This window comes from Gopherus evgoodei, chromosome 10 (assembly GCF_007399415.2).
Source record: "Gopherus evgoodei ecotype Sinaloan lineage chromosome 10, rGopEvg1_v1.p, whole genome shotgun sequence".
Lineage (NCBI taxonomy): Eukaryota > Metazoa > Chordata > Testudines > Testudinidae > Gopherus > Gopherus evgoodei.
In genome coordinates, this window is record NC_044331.1 from 50,948,415 (window position 1) to 50,967,783 (window position 19,369).

The 19,369-nt window shown below is 41.5% G+C and overlaps 1 protein-coding gene across 2 annotated transcripts in view; it reads right to left on the reverse strand.

Annotated features, from left to right (window-relative positions):
• XPO6 (exportin 6) overlaps nucleotides 1–19,369 on the reverse strand; it is a 100,945-nt gene that overhangs the window by 26,206 nt on the left and 55,370 nt on the right. Inside the window, exons 8-13 of one of the 2 annotated variants that reach the window (XM_030576759.1) lie at nucleotides 18,307–18,433; nucleotides 15,087–15,196; nucleotides 9,242–9,350; nucleotides 7,796–7,885; nucleotides 2,838–2,907; nucleotides 397–556 (exon numbers count right to left, since the gene is read on the reverse strand). In XM_030576759.1, coding sequence (XP_030432619.1) covers nucleotides 397–556; nucleotides 2,838–2,907; nucleotides 7,796–7,885; nucleotides 9,242–9,350; nucleotides 15,087–15,196; nucleotides 18,307–18,433 — 666 coding nt within the window. Of the gene's footprint in view, nucleotides 1–396; nucleotides 557–2,837; nucleotides 2,908–7,795; nucleotides 7,889–9,241; nucleotides 9,351–15,086; nucleotides 15,197–18,306; nucleotides 18,434–19,369 lie in introns of both variants that reach the window. The other variant, XM_030576758.1, reaches the window with a different exon arrangement.

Consider the following 19,369-nt stretch of genomic DNA (forward strand, 5'->3'; position numbering starts at 1 on the left):
ATCCAATGGAGATTTTGTTATGGGTGATGCCGACCTGAAGCAATCAAATTATATCCTTAGTTTCATTAGGTCAGAATAGCTGCAATTACATCATGAGAGTGGACTCTGACTTTCCTAGTAATTGTTCAGAATTGAACATCTAAGTAATCAATTATTGCTTATCTCTAAAATATGTATTTAAAGGATTACAGGAGCTTTATTTGAGAAATTTAGCACTGGTGAAGCAATACCGCTGGCATTTGATAGACTGACATTTCAGTTACTCTGTGGAAGAAGGAAGTTTGTGTTTTTTGCTATTCATTGTGGGGGTGGCAGGCCTTAAAATTGGTCAGCAGTTCCTCTGCACTGGTGGAGGGATGGCAGCACTATTGTCTGATGCAGTGACCTTTTGCCTACCTCTCCACTACTGTAAGGGCATCATTGAACCGGGCAGCAAAAACATCCCCAATAAAGTATTCGGCTAAACGGCCAACAGCCTGCAGCAGGGAGCTAAGGTCTCGTAGGGAGCAGTGCAAGCGTCGGCAGTCATTCTCTGCAGTGATATTCAGCCTATGACCTGAAATGACATTGTTGTCGGTTAGCCATAAAGCAAGGCAAGATTCAAGTGTAAATGCTCTTTGGTTTGCTATTAATCATTGATTAACATTCAGGCAGTCTGGAGTCTCTCTCTCTCTCAATTATAAAATTTAAGCACAAAACTCATGTAAGCTATATCTGTAATAAATACAGCTCTTTCAGATGAGAAACCCAATTATGTAGCTACAGGAAATGCAGAGTTTATGCTAATTTCATTACAAACAGTCTCTTTAAATTAACTATCCCGTGGATCACAGTTCAGCTCTGAGCACTGTCATTTGATGGAAAGAATGAATAAAACAAGTTTAAGTGGACGCTGTCAAATATAGTTTTTGCAGGTAGATGTAAGTAATTCTCTTTATAAAAGACTGAAAAGAAAGTTCCCCAGCCATTTGGCTCTCTTATGTACATTTTGTTTTGTTTTGGATTAAACTGTAGCTAACAGGCATCTTTTTAAAAAAAATGATGATCCCAGCTCTGGGGATAAGGTTGTTAGTTTGTCTCCCTCTGCTGTTTGTCTATATAGCAACAGGGTATACAAATGTCTAGAGGAACAACAACAAAACTACATTTGTAACCTGGATGAATTAAATTCAGATGCAAACACAATGTGTGGCTAACTATCTACACTCACAGCAGCACCCAGATACATGTAACACTAAATCCTGGAATTTTTTTTTTCATAGAATAGGCTATGTAAACATACGGATAATGTATATGTTTATTTCTATTTTCCCTGGTATGAGACACACTGCTGGAAAATACATATCGTAATGCACAGGCCTAAGGACAACGAGGACAGCTGAACAATTTTCCCTGCTTTCCTTTCAACTGTTCAGATAAGTGTATTAAAACAGCATATATTTTCCACTCATGCTGATTTAGTCTCAGCACTGATGTTGAAAAGTAGGAGCTATTTCCATCAAGATTGCAAGATGTGAAACTGCTAAAACAGGTATTACATAGTATGATCCTGAAGCTGTACTTGAATCTAAGCTGTCTGCTCTGATCCATGCCCCCCTTAGATGAAAAGCCAGTTCCTGAACCAACTTCTGTTATACACCATTGTCTATAAGCCTTCCATGAACATGTGTAGTGACTGTTCAAGGTGGGAAGAGGCCATAAACCTGGGTGCAGAACATAATCCACAAATTGCTAATATCTGGCATGGTAAGCTTCTGGAGCCTTGTCTGTGCAATAAATCACTGTACTCTACTGACCCATCAGGGCAGCCAGAGTACTAGAAAAAAAATACTTGGAAGCCAGGGCCAGATTTGCAACAGTTGAACAGCTTAGAAGTAATGAAGACTCCCATCAGCATGCACTGCAGTGATTTAGTGCATTTAAAATATGTGTATTTTAATATATTGGGTGGTTTGTGTTCAACTTCTCTAAGTGAAAATGATGTGGATAACGTACATCTTGTGATATTTAGCATACAGCAGATTCTTCTAACAGCCATGTCAGAAGGCTTAACAGAAGGGATACATTCTAAAGGGTTAAAGACACGTGTCTAGCTAGTATAAATTGTACACCCTCCAATTAAAGCTCTCACCCAGTTAATATCTCCCCACCACCCTTTCCTCGGTTGTCAGAAACAGCGAGCCCACAAGGTGAGCCAACAGCCTAAAAGAGGGTCCAGATTCTCCCTGTGGGATTAAACTCTTTTGGTAGGTTAGGAATAGTTTTATTCCTTCTTCCCACCAAGATGCAGAGGTGCTTGGAATGGCAGTTAGTAGAGAAGTGCTAAATCTACTGCCTCTGCAAGTTTTTCATTCAAGTATTCTCCACTGATTTTACTTCAATCCTAAATAAAAATGCTCCCACATTGAGAGAGCCTGATGCTGAGTCTGAGCCCAAACCAAATTAAAACAAGCCCTTCCTGAATGGCATTTCCAGTGGAAAAGCTGATAGTCATTTAACTATATCAACCATGCTACATTACTCCAACATTTCTGTGCTTCCCTCCAGTTTCAAGTACCAGAATCAGTGAGAAAACATATCAATATAAATCACATTTCTAACAAGAAAGCAGATTCCTCAGAGCACGAACACCAAACTCAGATTTCTGAATGCTGAGCCCTTATGCAGTGTGTGTAAGCATCCTAGTGTGAAGAATTTTAGGGTTAACCTTTAGAATATTGATGCTGAAGTACTAATGGACAGTTTGACAGCAAGCGGGAGCTTAATGCATGAACACAACATTTTTACAGCTAAGTGTATAAAGAACTGAGAAATGTAACACCAGAGAGTGATATTACCTGTCCCTGAAGTGACCACAAACTGTTGCAGTCCCAGGTATACTTCCAAGTTATCCTGCAGAACTGGGAACTGGGGGGGAAAAAAAGGGACACAATACATAGGTGTGATTTTAATGTTAAGGCAGATAATTGTAATGGAGAAGCAGTAAGTCTAATTTGGGCCAGAGGACAATTACTTCCCATTTTCTCCTCCTCCCTCCCCCCAGTTAGTCTCACAAAAGGCATCTGGAAGAAGGGAAGGATTGTAGGTTCTGGAGGATTTGATACCCTAAGCTTTTCTATTCTAGACAGCTAGCATCAAAACCAGAAAGGTCCCTGTGTTAGAAAAATTCCTCAAGTAACAGCTGTCCTTTCCACATCAACACTGATAGTTAATGCTGACATGACTGGCTCCCTGAGAAGGGCAGTGATGGCACAGCACAGGCTGTTGCTAGTCATTATTGAGATGCACATGCAGCTCTGCATGGGACGCAGGAGAGAACAGAAGGTGGGGCTGCGGATCAGGACTGAGGTGCACATGCAGGGACGGATGTGGAAAACTTGCATTGCACCATCTCCACAGTTTGTCCTCTTTACAACTGTTAAAAATGCCACCCCCAATATCCTCCACTAAAAAAAAAAAAAAAAAAAAAAAAAAAAGGGTTGAGTCCAAGTGTTTTCAGTCCTTCCCTGATGTAGCATATGGTGAAAATGTTGCAGCCACTCTGCTGGCAAGCTGCTAACAGTAACAGGAGTGGATGGATACCCACAACGGAAGGAACCAAGGGAATGAACAACCAGTGTAAGAGGCTGTCTCCAAGGCCAGGTATTCAGAGCATTAAACTCCCCCATAACACAAAAGTCATTGGCAAGCTGCACTACCAATTACTAGGAACACTAACTTGCCAACAGGATGTGCCTATGTGAAGGAAGATGCTACACACAAAACACTGAGTGTAGGAAATATCTTGGCTGGTTCCCCAACTGACCATGTTACTCTAGCTGTGCATACTGTAAGGCTGTTCACATTGTCAGTGGCTAAGTCAATCCTAATGTATTCCATTGGAATTCAAGATCTAGCTTTAATAACAGATAAATCAAGAAAAATAGGTCCTTTCCATCCCTAACCTGGAATAATTCTCCTCTGATTCCTACAAGCATGGACAGAAGTTTACCAACAAGAACTTTCTCCTGCTTTGAATACAGCCAAAAGCATGCATGGCTAACGCTGCAAGTTTGTTGTGATTTCTGGGACCTCTGTGACTCTGCAACTGCCGGTGCAAATGACCCCAGGGCTACCCAAGCCAGCCACACTGGCCACTGCTGGAGCAGTCTCTGGCTACTGCGCCAGCACCTCTCCCTCTAGCAATGATCCCAGGCCACCTCCTGCCCCAGAGCATCAGCGGTTCCCTGGTCCGCCCCCCCCTCCAAAGCGCGCCACTTCCCCCCCACCCCCCGCCCCGTCTAGAACACCCCCCCACCTCCAGGGCACCTAAGATTTAGTCGGGGATATATAGTACAAGTCATGGACAGGTCTCGGGACATTAATTTTTGTTTATTGCCCTTGACCTGTTCATGACTGTTACTAAAAAGTATCCATGACTAAATCTTAGCCTTACACATGGCTTATGCTAAAGTTTTAGCAGTTTAACTCTTGGGACTTAATTGGCACTTCTCTTTTCCCTACACAAATCTAGATATCTACTCTGTTGAAGTGTGGTCATTCACTCCCCAGGGTCAGGCACCACATGCACAATGTCCAGCAGATTAGAGACAGATTTACAGTGACTCAGTTTATTCTGGAGTCTATTTCACTTACTGGATTTATGATCTAAAGGCTGGTCACATGTTACAAGCGCATTTCACAAACTACTGTAACACGTGTATGAGACTCATTAAGTGTTTCTTGGGTTATCTAATGTCCTAGAATGAACTGAGCAGGGCTCCAGGGAAAGATACTTAATACTGAAACAGGAGTTCATATGAAGGAACACAGCCACAGGATTAGAACTTTTTAAGAAAGTCCAAGTAATATTAACAACCAGGGAAATGTTTTTCGAAACCATGTGTTCTTTACCAAATGCTGTTTGCTTTCTGCATTTCACTCTGCACGTACAGTGAAAGGAGACCAGGCCCTTTCACTTTTGTTTGTAGTAAGGTTCACTTGCTGACTCATGCATTAGCAACGGGCTGCAAACACTGCAGGGGAACGTTTCTATTCATACAAACAATTTTCCACTAAAATTAAACAGAAATCTTCCCATGACTTTTTAGTGCTAGTTTTAGAAAAGATTTTTCACAAACATGCTTTTGGGACTTGACAATACCAATATGTGGAACAGTAAGAAAACGCAAGTGAACTTCATTCTCTTCTCTCAAACAAGTTTGCTGCTTTTCAGGGAATGTGTTCAATGCCTTCAGGTACGTAGACAGCCCCATGACGTACCACAGCAGAGTAATTACACATGATCAGTGATCCTAGTGAATTCAGACACTTTTCTTCCCATCCAGAAGGAGCACTGAACAATACTAATTATTACACTTCTGATCTCAATAGTTTAATGCCTCCAAATTAGCAGCTTGAGAACCACTCTAACTGCTTTTCTCCCACAGAGCTACAAGAAAAGGCTACTTCACAGCACTGCCATCTTAAATGCCAAGATAGTGACATTGTCACAGATGAAGACAAATTTTCAGTAGGGCTGTCAAGCAATTAAAAGAATTAATTGTGATTAATCACGTTGTTAAACAATAATGGAATATTATTTTTTTAAGTGTTTTTGGATGTTTTCTGCATTTTCAAATATATTTATTTCAATTACAGAGAATACTAAGTGTACAGTGCTCACTTTATATTTATTTTTATTACAAATATTTGCACTAAAAAACAAAAGAAATAGTATTTTTCAATTCACCTCATACAAGTACTGTAGTGCAATCTCTATCATGAAAGTTAAACTTACAAATGTAAAATTATGTACAAAAAACAACTGCACTGAAAAATAAAACAATGTGAAACTTTAGTGCCTACAATTCCACTCAGTCCTACTTCTGCCAATCACTCAGACAAACAAACTCGGTTACAATTCGCAAGAGATAACACTGCCCGCTTCTTATTTACAATGTCACCTGAAAGTGAGAATAGGCATTTGCATGGCACTGTTATAGCTGGCAGCGCGAGATATTTACATGCCAGATGCGCTAAAGATTCATATGTCCCTTCATCTTCAACCACTATTCCAGAGGACATGCGTCCACACTGATGATGGGTTCTGCTCGATAACGATCCAAAGCAGAGTGGACCGATCATGTTCATTTTCATCATCGTGAGTCAGATACCACCAGCAGAAGGTTGATTTTCCTTTTTGGTGGTTCGAGTTCTGTAGCTGCCGCATCTGAGTGTTGCTCTTTTAAGACTTCTGAAAGCATGCTCCACACTTCATCCCTCTCAGATTTTGGAAGGCACTTCAGAGTCTTAAACCTTGGGTTGAGTGCTGTAGCTATTTTTAGAAATCTCACATTGGTATCTTCTTTGCATTTTGTCAAATCTGCTGTGAAAGTGTTCTTAAAACAAACGTGCTGGGTCATCATCCGAGACGGCTATAACATGAAATATATGGCAGAATGCGGGTAAAGCAGAGCCAAAGATATACAGTTCTCACCCAAGGAGTTGTCACAAAATTAACATTTTTTAACAAGCATCATCAGCATGGGAGCATATCCTCTGGAATGGTGGCCAAAGCATGAAGGTGCGTATGAATGTTTAGCATATCTGGCACATAAATACCTTGCAACACCAGCTACAAAAGTGCCATGTGAATGCCTGTTCTCGCTTTAAAGTAACATTGTACACAAGAAGCAGACAGCACTATCACCTGTAAATGTAAACAAACTTGATTGTCTTAACAATTGGCTGAACAAGTAGGAGGACTGAGTGGACTTGTAAGCTCTAAAGTTTTAATTTTTTTTTTTTGAGAGCAGTTACGTAACAAAAAAATCTACATTTGTAAGTTGCTCTTTCATGATAAAGAGACTGCACTACAGTACTCATATGAGGTGAGCTGAAAAATACTACTTTTATCATTGTTACAGTCCAAATATTTGTAAAAAATATATAAAGTGAACACTGTACACTTTGTATTCCGTGTTGTTTTAGAAATAAATATATTAGAAAATGTAGAAAAACATCCAAAAATATTTCAATTGGTACAATATTGTTTAACAGCAATTAATTGCAATTAATTTTTTGAAGTTAATCGTGTGAGAACTGCAAGCCCTAATTTTCAGTATTTCTTGCTTCTCCCTCCCTATGGTTTGCAGAGCCCTATCTCCTTATGATCTTCATCTATGTACCGCCATGTATTTTAAGTTAACATTCCACCCTCCTGGGAACATCATCTCACTATTTGCCTTATGCGCAGTACCTCCACCTTATGGAAAGGCCAAGATGAATATGCTGAAGGTTAGAGCAGAGTGTGCAGCTCTGACCCTTCAGTGTATTCATGTGTTCTTCTGGGTTTTGAGAAGATTTCTACCATATCTTGGGTGGAGTGCCAGAGCACACTTGTGCCACACTCACTGAATGTACAGGGGCATTTGAAATTTGGATCAGCCTAGAGGTGAAAACTGGTAACAGCAGAGTGTGTAGCTCTGTCCCAGTTTTCACCTCTAGACTGATCTAAATTTCAAATGCCCCGGGGACATTCAGTGAGTGAGGCACAAAAGTGTGCTCTGGCACGACCCCCCCAAGATATGGTAGAAAACTTCTCAAAGCCCAGAAGAAAATCTGAAGCCTTTTAAATTTATGGCCTTGATTTTACCAAGATTTGAATCCAAAAGCACATCCCTGTGCCTCTTCTCTGTAAGCACTGCACAGCAACCTTCTACCAGTGTTTGTACAACAAAATCTCGAGAGCAGAGCTCATGTCATATGTTGCAAAGCTGCTTTATCTCAGCTTCTCAGCAAAACGACTACTTACTAGTGTAGAGAAGGCATGAGTCGGCAGGAGCTCCATGACTTTTGCCACTACTTCTAGGCTCTGGCGTAAGTACCGCTGCCATTCAGTCTGCTGCTGTGAGGAAAAAGACCAGGGTAATCACCTCTCATTTTCCTCCAAGCGGAAAGTGGAAAGAGCTGGCCTATATTTAATAAGCTGGTAGGCCGTAAGTACTGGAGAAATGACTAACCTGTACCTACCAGGGTTTGGCTTCTGTCTGAACATCTGAGAATTGAAACAATATATAGTTTATAGGAGTTTCTTACTTAGTCAGCAATCTGAGCTGGAGTTAAGATTTGCAAGCTTTCATTGACAAAGGAGGTTAACAATGCTAAGTAATTGTGCATCCATGTCATATCACTTTCTGGCCTTCTACTAACTGTGGTGTCCTTTATTCTGTTTGTATGCTCTTATCCTGGAGCACATCAGTGTTAATCTAGAGCAAAATTTCAAACATTGTCTTCCATTTAAACATGCCCTCCCTTGATAAAAGGCCCAATATCAAATAAGGGCTAAGTGTCTGCATGTGTTATATGACAACAGTGTCCGAAATCAAAGAACCATTTTCTGCCTTGGTCTAAAAAAAAGTATGTTTAAAAAAAAAAAAAGCCACACCCACCCACCGAAACCCAGAGGAACTAAACCCTACTTCTACAAATAATGGTTATTGCAGAAGTATACATAAGATTATTTTGCTATATAGAAACTGGACTGACTGTACGCTCTCACAGCCTGGTTTCCCTTTGTGACAAGCCCACAGTTTGTTTTACTTTCACAGCCTCTTCACTCAACCCAGCCATATCATTAATCACTCTAAAACATCATCTAGACTCACTACAGCTACCATGTCACTTTGAGAAGAAATATCATATGCAAATGGAAAGAGTAGAGTTCAAAAGGCTCTTAAATTAAAGCTGATTTGTTTCTGCTTCATTTTATTTGCTGCACTACAAATGGAAATTCTCTGCCTCTAGTGCATGCTAAAAACAGTCAGGCAGGACAGCAACACAAAGTCCATTAGTGAAAACATTTCATGCTTCTTTCAACCTTAAAACCCACACAGCACTGTATATTTTGCTTCATGCACGTAACAGCTGCCTTAGAACTGAATATACTTCTGCACTTAAAATCTGGGTTCAGAGAGGCTAAGTGGGGAATCATAGCACTGCTGATCCTTTAATGCTCTTGATCTGGAATGATGAGGATGTTGACAAGTTGTTTAGACACATGCATTATCCTGGCAGCATTGAAACTGTTAAGATACAAGAGATGTCAGCAAGAGGTGAAAATTACTATTGTGAAATATTGGTCTAGCCTGCTTGTTGGAAAAGTGACTAGATCCTGGCAGGAAGTTTCAGAGGTACTCAGTACAACCCAGCAGTTTAGCATTGAGGCATGCAGTTTTCCTACCAAGTCTGAGTTTCTTACATCGTCATCTAGAGTCTCGTCATCCAGCTCCTCCAATTGTGCCTGGTTGTACCTGAATTGTATTCGATTCAAAACCTCTGTCAGCAGCAGAACCAAGGCGTCTTCGTACCTGCCATGAGTGAAAGAAGAAAAGCACAAGACTGAGGAAAGGGAGTTCTAGTAGAATACTCTTGCGAACCCTCACCCCTTTCCACTGAGGCTGCCTTACAGACTTGTTTGCTGGGGAGACATCAGACAGCCACAGCAGCGTTAAATTGTAAATAACAGCTTTTCTAAGTTATAGTATGTGCCATACGATGATGCAGAGAAACTGCAGCAAGAACTGATAACCCACTCAACTTTGAGTTAGACAGGAAACTAACAGCAATAGAGGGAGCTGAAGAGAAAGAAGATCTGGAAGATATTGAAGCATGACAGGGCAGGCTTTAAATGAATGGCCTCCATTTGAAAGAACTTGCTACTAATTTGTGGCTCCTGCTTGCTAGTAGCCATTTAACTGTGCCTCTTTCGAGGAGTGGACAGTGCTTTTAAATGATAGAAGATTAGGGTTGGAAGAGACCTCAGGGGGTCATCTAGTCCAACCCCCTGCTCAAAGCAGGACCAACTCCAACTGAATCATCCCAGCCAAGCCTCTGTCAAATCAGGCTTTAAAAACCTCTAAATGGAGATTCCACCACCTCCCTAGGTAACCCATTTCAGAGTTTCACCACCCTCCTAGTGAAATAGTGTTTCCTAATATCCAACTTAGACCTGCAAAGATGGATTATAACTAATAGTCAAGTTCTGCTTCTTGCTGCTAAAAAGCCAAGCAGAGATGCCAACCACAGTTATCAAAATCCTATAATATGGATAGGCAACCAACTTCAAAACTGCAACACCACTTGCTCTGACCACCATATTATTCTGATTAACCTTTGTCCAAGGGAGAGATCAACTTGTAAATGGGCAGGGCAGGAAAACCAATTCTCCAGTCTTCGCTATACAGCAAAGATTCAGATATATAGCAAGATTTTGGGCCAGATAGTAATGGTTTAAACTAGAAAGTCAACCCCAGGGTACTTATATCTTCCAGTGCCTTCATGTGGTTTAGGCTAAGATTTTAAAAAACTTAAGTGCCTATTTTTTGGCATCTAAATAAGTGGTATGATTTTGTTAAGTGCTTAGTGCCTTGTAGCTCCCATTGACATCATACTTGTTTTGCTGTTTTGAAGTTGACCCGTTCTCATGCAAGAAAGTCATGATAATTCTTTCACCCCTACTATAGCACTACAGCCAGCAACAGATTTTATTTACTCTCAAGATAACGGAAATGTAGCATGCAAAAGTCAAAAATGATTTTTTTCCCCCCACAATCAACCACGAGTAATGCCAAATTGCAAAATCAACACAGAACAGCCCAGGGCTGGAACATAGCCAGCACCCACCAGTGGTGACACAGGACTGTCAAGTTGCTCTGGAGACCCAAAGTTTCCTACCATCCTTTCAGAAAACAAGTGCTCTGAAGAATTTCCAGGTCATGCCTTTCTCCAGGAAAGAGCAGGTTCAAAAGCTAGGAATTTCTCTATACTAGTAACAAGAAGAATCAGAGCATGGTGCAATGTAAGGGACAGTCCAATCAGCTGTGCCCATAACTGAGCAGCCAGATGCTTTCAATGAAGGGTTGCTATATTATCGGCGGTGTTACTGAAAAGATGATGTAAACTTGGATTTGGTAATTTGTATGTTACGCTCCTGGATTAAATGTAAAATTCATAAACCACAGGGAACAGGAAGTTTCACACGCTATTCCTGTGGTGTAATCACACCTACATCATCAAATTAAGACATATAAACACTTCAACAGTCTGCATGTTTGATAGAGCCAGAGAAACTTTAGCTAAAACCAGGCACCTTTGCAGAAAGAGCAATACAAGTTTAGGCAGCTCATAGAATCTCTTTCTTTGAAAATCAGAAATGTTACCTCCAACAAAAGCAGCTAATTATTACTCTGATTTTTTCCCATATCACAAAAAATGAATATATAGAACTAGGCAAGGCATGTGCCCACAATCACTGTGGGAAAAGAGGGAGAGGAGGCGTGACCAGTGAGAATTCAGCATAATTGTGTGCAGCTTGGTGAACAGTTTATTGAGACTGGCAAGTTCTCACATCTGAACTCATCTGAAAAATCCAATAAAGCAACTCCCAGCACTGAACAGACAAGGGCTGGCTGGGTTAGCTAGTTTTGCCCTTGATCCAGTCAATGTCTTTTCTGGCAACACATCAGTTATTTATATTTAGCATGTTCACTGGGAGAGGAAGGGTCTTCTTGTAGTTAGCACAAACCACGACATGTAATGGAGAGTTTTAAATCTGCCTACTTTGAATATAGGTCTCCCTTGTCCCCATGCTAGGTAGTTTTAAGACATTAGTGGAGATTCTTGTTCAGAGCTGCCAAGATGGTGGCAGAAAAGGGATCTATGGAACAGGGGCTGAACCGTCTGCTTTAAACTAAGCAGACAAGCAGCCAAAGAGGAGAAACTGCTAACTTTAGCTTACCTGATGCATTGTGTTAGAGGTTCCATTCTCTGACATCGATGGTGCTATTAAGGCATTTCTCTTAATAGAGAACCATTCACCAGGTGACTGTTTTTAAAATCCATAAGCCATAAAACTTGCTGATTCATTAATGGTAATTATCATTCACTAGCTATATTCTTGGTCTACTATGTGTCTTAAAGCTAGGCATATGACTGAGCTCCTTTTCGACTTTTTGTCAGAAAATGTTATAATCACAGATTGTAATCAACAAATTTTTGTTTTTTTCCTGGTTTCTATGGTCATGCATATGTATTAAGTCATTCAACAAACATACCATGTATTTTTAACCTTATTTTAACCTGATCTGAAAACAGTCTTCAAAATCATGTTTAATAGCCACTTTATGATAGGCTCGCTTAAATATATTAAGTCAAGGATCCCACTAAAAGAAATAATCTAGACACGAAACATCTGTCAACTGTTTGATAGTGAATGATGTTCACTGTTTCATACTTCAACAGCAGCACAATACAGTGGTGGTAACATTCTCACCAGGAAGCATTTCAGACAATGGAAGTTCAGTGTTTTCTGTACTTCCACCCAACTTTTGCTTAAATGAAAATACAACTGAGAAACAGTGCCCCTCAGGGTCTGATGTTCAGAGTCCCATTGCCTGAATAGTCTGACCACAAAGGCATTGAGTCAGGATCACTTTTGAAGAGCGTGGCACTTAAAGCTGTAAGTGACTGGGCAACAAAACGGCAGATGATATTCAATGTTGATAAATGCAAAGTAATGCACACTGGAAAACATAATCGCAACTATATGTATAAAATGATGGGGTCTAAATTCGCCACCCATGAAATAGATCTTGGAGTCACTGTGGATAATTCTCTGAAAACTTCCACTCAATGTGCAGCAGCAGTCAAAAAAGTGAACAGAATATTGGGAAGCATTAGGAAAGGGATAGATAATAAGACAGAAAATATTACATTGCCTCTATATAAATCTATGGTATGCACACATCTTGAATAGTGTGTGCAAATCTGGTCACCCCATCTCAAAAAATATATATTGAAGTTGGAAGAGGTACAGAAAAGGGCAACAAAAATTATTAAGGGTATGGAAAAGCTGCCATATGAGGCGAGATTAATAAAACTGAGACTTTTCATCTTGGAAAAAAAGACGAATAAGAGGGGATATGATAGAGGTCTATAAAAGCATGACTAGTGGGGACAAAGTAAATAAGAAAGTGCTATTTACTCCTTCTCACAACACAAGAACCAGGGGTCACCAAATGAAATGAACAGGCAGCAGGTATAAAACAAAAGGAAATAATTTCTTCACCCAATGTACCGTCAACCTGTGGAACTCTTTGCCAGAGGATGAAGGCAAAGACTATAACAGGGTTCAAAAAAGAACTAGATAAGTTCACGAAGGTTAGGTTCATCAGTTGCTATTATCCAGGACAGGCAGGGATGCAAAACCATGCTCTGAAGCCTTTATTTACCAGAAGCTGGGAATGGGTGACAAAGGACGGATCACTTGACGATCGCCTGTTCTGCTCCTTCCCTCCAAAGTACCTGGCATTGGCCACTATCAGAAGACAGAATACTGGGCTAGATGCACCATTGGTCTGACCCATTATGGCTGTTCTTATGTTCAGTCATATGCTTCATCAAGTGTGAGTTGTTTTTAATCTATCTTTTAATGATTCCCATTGCTGTAATATCCAAGCACCCCAATCTTTAGAATATTTACCCTCAACACCCCATGAGGCAGGAAGTGCTATTATCCCCATTTTACTGTTGGTGAAACTAAGGCACAGAGGGACAAAGTGACTTGCCCAGGGTCACATAGGTAGTCTGTGGTAAATCAGGGACTTGGCCCCAAAGCTCTCAAGTCCTAGTCAGCACCTAACCAGCGGACCATCTTTCTTCCCTATAGTCATATTACATAAAAGCAAAAATACAGTTTATACACAAAATGCAGCTTGATTAAACAACTTTAGGAAAAACGTTAATTTGTGCACAAAAATAATAAAGTGCGATACTGCATAAAGACAGCGGAGTGCAATATTTCAAAGCTTCAGAATTCATATTGCATTCTTAGCCGTCAAACTGGTGAATATTAAAGTCCCAACAAAAGCCAGGAATGATGTCTAACAGGCTATTGTTAGATACCCAACCAACACAGCAAGATGTCATCCACGTATCAACAAATACAATTCAGACAACCCAGTATTCTATAATCAAGGTTGCCAGGCTAGGATATGGTTTTATTCTCCAAAGTATCAGTTCTTGCTTCTTTACTTTAGGGTAGAGATGAGCAAATTACGGTCCACAGGCTACATCCGGCCCGCGGGACTGTCCTGCCTAGCCCCTGAGCTCCTGGCCCGGGACGCTAGCCCCAGCCCCTCCCCCGCTGTTCCCCCTCCCCTGCAGCCGGCGCAATGCTCTGGGTGGTGGGGCTGTGAGCTCCCAGGTCAGCGCAGCTGCGGAGCCAGGCCTGACCTGGTCTCTGTGCTGTGTGGTGGTGGCGCGGCCTGACTCTAGCTGGGCGGTGTGGCTGTAGTGCTGCCGGCCACCGGTGCTCCAGGCAGTGTGGTAAGGGGGCAGGGAGGGTTGGATAGAGGGCAGGGGAATTCAGGGTGGTGGGCGGGGGTCTGAATAGGGGTCAGGGTAGTCAGGGGGTCAAGGAATTGAATGGAGGTAGGGGTTCTGGGGGCAGGGGGCAGTCAGGAAGGAGGGGGTATTGGATGGGGTGGCAAGGGGCAGTCGGGGAAGTCAGCGTACAGGGAGAAGGGGTGGTTGGATGGCATAGGGGTCTGAGGGGCGGGGGAGACATGTCAGGAATGAGTGGAGGGGTTGGACGGGGTGGTGGAGGTCCAGGGGCAGTCAGGGGAGAGGGAGTGGGGGTGTGTGGCTAGGGCAGGGATCCCGGGGGGGGCCATCAGGGAACGGGGGGGGGGGTTGGATGGGGCAGGAGGCAGATAAGAGGTGGGGGCCGGGCCATGACCCCTTCCCCTAACCGACCCTCCATACAATTTACAAAACCCGATGCGGCCCTCAGGCCAAAAAGTTTGCCCGCCTCTGCTTTAGTGTCAGATCTTGAACTGCACAAGCATGTAGAACTTATCACTCCCAAACTACATTTTGTTACAATAGCCTCTGCAGGTAAAATAATTAGGAAATGCAAGACAGACTCACTCTTAGTGTGATGACTCAGGAATAACCAGCAGGCAAGCATGAGCTCCACACAGACAAAGCTATTTTTATGCAGTATCTCAAGCTCTTTTTTGTGAACAGTTGCTGGCATTGCTTACCTGTTGAGTACTGCTTCTTTGTCTGCTAGACGACTTTTAATTTTACTAGTAAGATAGTCCAAGAAGAGTGTCCAAATGTCTAAGCAAGAAAAGTAACCTTCATGGGTAGGCTGAAATACACAAAGCCCCATGTTAAACACCATGAACTTCAATAAAATACAGGTTATGTGTAGCCAGAATTTGAGTTAGTGTGTAACTTTCAAGAATGGGAGGACACTTCCATTAAGTGATGCAGATCTGCTTTAGTGAGGAATTTTCTGTGACACTTGGAAAAAATCCTACTTGCCTGAACGGTCAAAAGGGGAGTGAGGTCCGAGATTAGGACTGGGAGCCAAGACTTCCTAGGCTCTAGTCCTGCTTCTGACTGACTCCTCCTGTGACCATGAACTAGGCAAGTATCTTTCCTTTCACAGTTCCCTCCCCTGTCACAACATATGAATAATTACAAGTGCAAATAAGGTTGCAAGTTTAATTGAATGGTGTGAAAGCAGTTAATCTTGTAGCAGGTTTAAGGTGACACTCTAGGTCATGGTATGTGAGGGGGAAAAAAAATAAAAAGATAAAAATCATCCCCCACCAAGCCTGGGAGAAGCTGTAAAAGCAACAGTTTCAGAAGTGACAAATAAGCCATCCTCCAGCATAGATGTATGGGGCTATACAGAGACTTTTCAAAAAAGTTTCTCCAAACCCAATTAAAACAGCAACAAAGACAAAAACCAGCCAAGTCATTCATGCAAGATAACTAGATCTGATCGTTTTTCAACTATTTGGGGCCAGGAGCAAGACTTCCTGCATGTTATGCTATTAGAAAGTGCATGAAGGCTTCCAAGAAGTCCCAAGGTGTTAAGCCAGTAGAAATCTGTATGATAACATGTTCAGTTACTAAATAGACTCATAGACTCTAGGACTGGAAGGGACCTCGAGAGGTCATCGAGTCCAGTCCCCTGCCCTCATGGCAGGACCAAATACTGTCTAGACCATCCCCGATAGACATTTATCTAACCTACTCTTAAATATCTCCAGCGATGGAGATTCCACAACTTCCCTAGGCAATCTATTCCAGTGTTTGACTACCCTGACAGTTAGGAACTTTTTCCTAATGTCCAGCCTAAATCTCCCTTGCTGCAGTTTAAGCCCATTGCTTCTTGTTCTATCATTGGAGGCTAAGGTGAACAAGTTTTCTCCCTCCTCCTGGTGACACCCTTTTAGATACCTGAAAACTGCTATCAGGTCCCCTCTCAGTCTTCTCTTTTCCAAACTAAACAAACCCAATTCCTTCAGCCTTCCTTCATAGGTCATGTTCTCAAGACCTTTAATCATTCTTGTTGCTCTTCTCTGGACCCTCTCCAATTTCTCCACATCTTTCTTGAAATGCGGTGCCCAGAACTGGACACAATACTCCAGTTGAGGCCTAACCAGTGCAGAGTAAAGCGGAAGAATGACTTCTCGTGTCTTGTTTACAACACACCTGTTAATGCATCCCAGAATCATGTTTGCTTTTTTTGCAACAGTATCACACTGTTCACTCATATTAAGCTTGTGATCCACTATGACCCCTAGATCTCTTTCTGCCATACTCCTTCCTAGACAGTCTCTTCCCATTCTGTATGTGTGAAACTGATTGTTCCTTCCTAGGTGGAGCACTTTGCATTTATCTTTATTGAACTTCATCCTGTTTACCTCAGACCATTTCTCCAATTTGTCCAGATCATTTTGAATTTTGACCCTGTCCTCCAGAGCAGTTGCAATCCCTCCCAGTTTGGTATCGTCCGCAAACTTAATAAGCGTACTTTCTATGCCAACATCTAAATCGTTGATGAAGATATTGAACAGAACCGGTCCCAAAACAGACCCCTGCAGAACCCCACTTGTTATACCTTTCCAGCAGGATTGGGAGCCATTAACAACTACTCTCTGAGTACGGTTATCCAGCCAGTTATGCACCCACCTTATAGTAGCCCCATCTAAATTGTACTTTCCTAGCTTATCTATAAGAATATCATGCGAAACTGTATCAAATGCCTTACTAAAGTCTAGGTATATCACATCCACCGCTTCTCCCTTATCCACAAGGCTCGTTATCCTATCAAAGAACGCTATCAGATTAGTTTGACATGATTTGTTCTTTACAAATCCATGCTGGCTATTCCCTATCACCTTACCACCTTCCAAGTGTTTGCAGATGATTTCTTTGATTACCTGCTCCATTATCTTCCCTGGCACAGAAGTTAAACTAACTGGTCTGTAGTTTCCTGGGTTGTTTTTATTTCCCTTTTTATAAATGGGCACTATATTTGCCCCCTTCCAGTCTTCTGGAATCTCCCCCGTCTCCCATGATTTCCCAAAGATAATAGCTAGAGGCTCAGATACCTCCTCTATTAACTCCTTGAGTATTCTAGGATGCATTCCATCAGGCCCTGGTGACTTGCAGGCATCTAACTTTTCTAAGTGATTTTTTACTTGCTCTTTCCTTATTTTCTCTTCTAAACCTACCCTCTTCCCATAAGCATTCACTATATTAGACATTCCTTCAGACTTCTCAGTGAAGACCGAAACAAAGAAGTCATTAAGCATCTCTGCCATTTCCAAGTCTCCCGTTACTGTTACCCCCTCCTCATTGAGCAGTGGGCCTACCCTGTCCTTAGTCTTCCTCTTGCTTCTAATGTATTGATAAAAAGTCTTCTTGTTTCCCTTTATTCCCATAGCTAGTTTGAGTTCATTTTGTGCCTTTGCTTTTCTAATCTTGCCTCTGCATTCCTGCGTTATTTGCCTATATTCATCCTTCGTGATCTGACCTAGTTTCCATTTTTTATATGACGCCTTTTTATTTTGTAGGTCACGCAAGATCTCAAGGGTAAGCCAAGGTGGTCTTTTGCCACATTTTCTATCTTTCCTAACCATCGGAATAATTTGCTTTTGGGCCCTTAATAGCGTCCCTTTGAAAAACTGCCAACTTTCCTCAGTTGTTTTTCCCCTCAGTTTTAATTCCCATGGGACTTTGCCTATCAGCTCTCTGAGCTTACCAAAATCCGCCTTCCTGAAATCCATTGTCTCTATTCTGCTGTACTCCCTTCTACCCTAGGCATGAAACTGAAGTTTTAGTGGGCTGCCTTTGAGCCTTCAGACTTATTGGGAAATAAGCTATCCTTTACTCATCTCATACATGGTTAGGACATACAAAGAAGGATGGAATACGATAAAAGCAGTGTAAGTGCCGTACCTGATGAAAGGTGTATTTGAACAAGAGAGCCAAAAATTCAACCACTGGGAACTGAGAGTATGATTCAATCCTCCTTAGGTGGACGCTCACAAAGAGACGCAGGAAATCTGTAAACTTCTCAATGTAGCTAGAGGAAAAAAGAGAGAAAACAACTGATAAAACATGAAGGAAGCTATGGGGGAAAAACAATTTAATTGAAATAGTGAAAAAGTCACTCAAAACCGTTTCATTAAATAAAAACTACATTTAATAGCTGGTAGTACAATTAAAATATAAAGCCCTGCAACAATTACCTACAGGATGGGCAACCCTTCATTCCATTAACACCTGAAACACAGCAGAAAAGACAGTCTAGTCAAAAGCAACTTTAGTGTTCAGATAAAACAATATGAATTAAATAAGGCCTTCAGATAAGCAACCCCCTTAGTGCTACAAATATTTAGCAGCAAGACCCATCATAGCTGAATGGATATGGATGGCGTCAGTCAACAGAATGTAGCATTTGGGGAGATACTGTTGAATGGGATATTACACAGATATTAGGAACTGATTTTCTGGTATTAAAAACACACCAACGGCAACACTCATATCACAGAGATAAATAGGAAGTACTCCGGGGACTGCGGAAATATAACCCAGTAATTCCTGCATCAAGTCCAAGAGCTTGTGATTGAACTAGACCATCTCTTTTACGAAGAGAGGCAGTCTTGATTTAAACACTCCTTGTCAGTTTTCCCCCCACATCTAGGATTAGTCAGTTCCATGATTAAGACTGTGTCTTTCTGATGCTACAGTATATGAAGTGAAAGGCCCAAAAAGGAAACCACCACCAAAATTTAGACACACTTTCATGGCAGAGTAAGTAGTTAAATCTTCAAGAAAGCATTGCTAAAACAAATGATAAAGGCCACTGCAGTGTAGGCTGTTAATGTGGAGTGAACATCCACTATGCAATATGGAGCTTCACCAGAGTTTAGGATATGATTTTAATTACGTATTGACTGCAAAAAACAACGACCTGTATGCCATCACTGCACAGGATGCTTTATGAACATTCTAATAC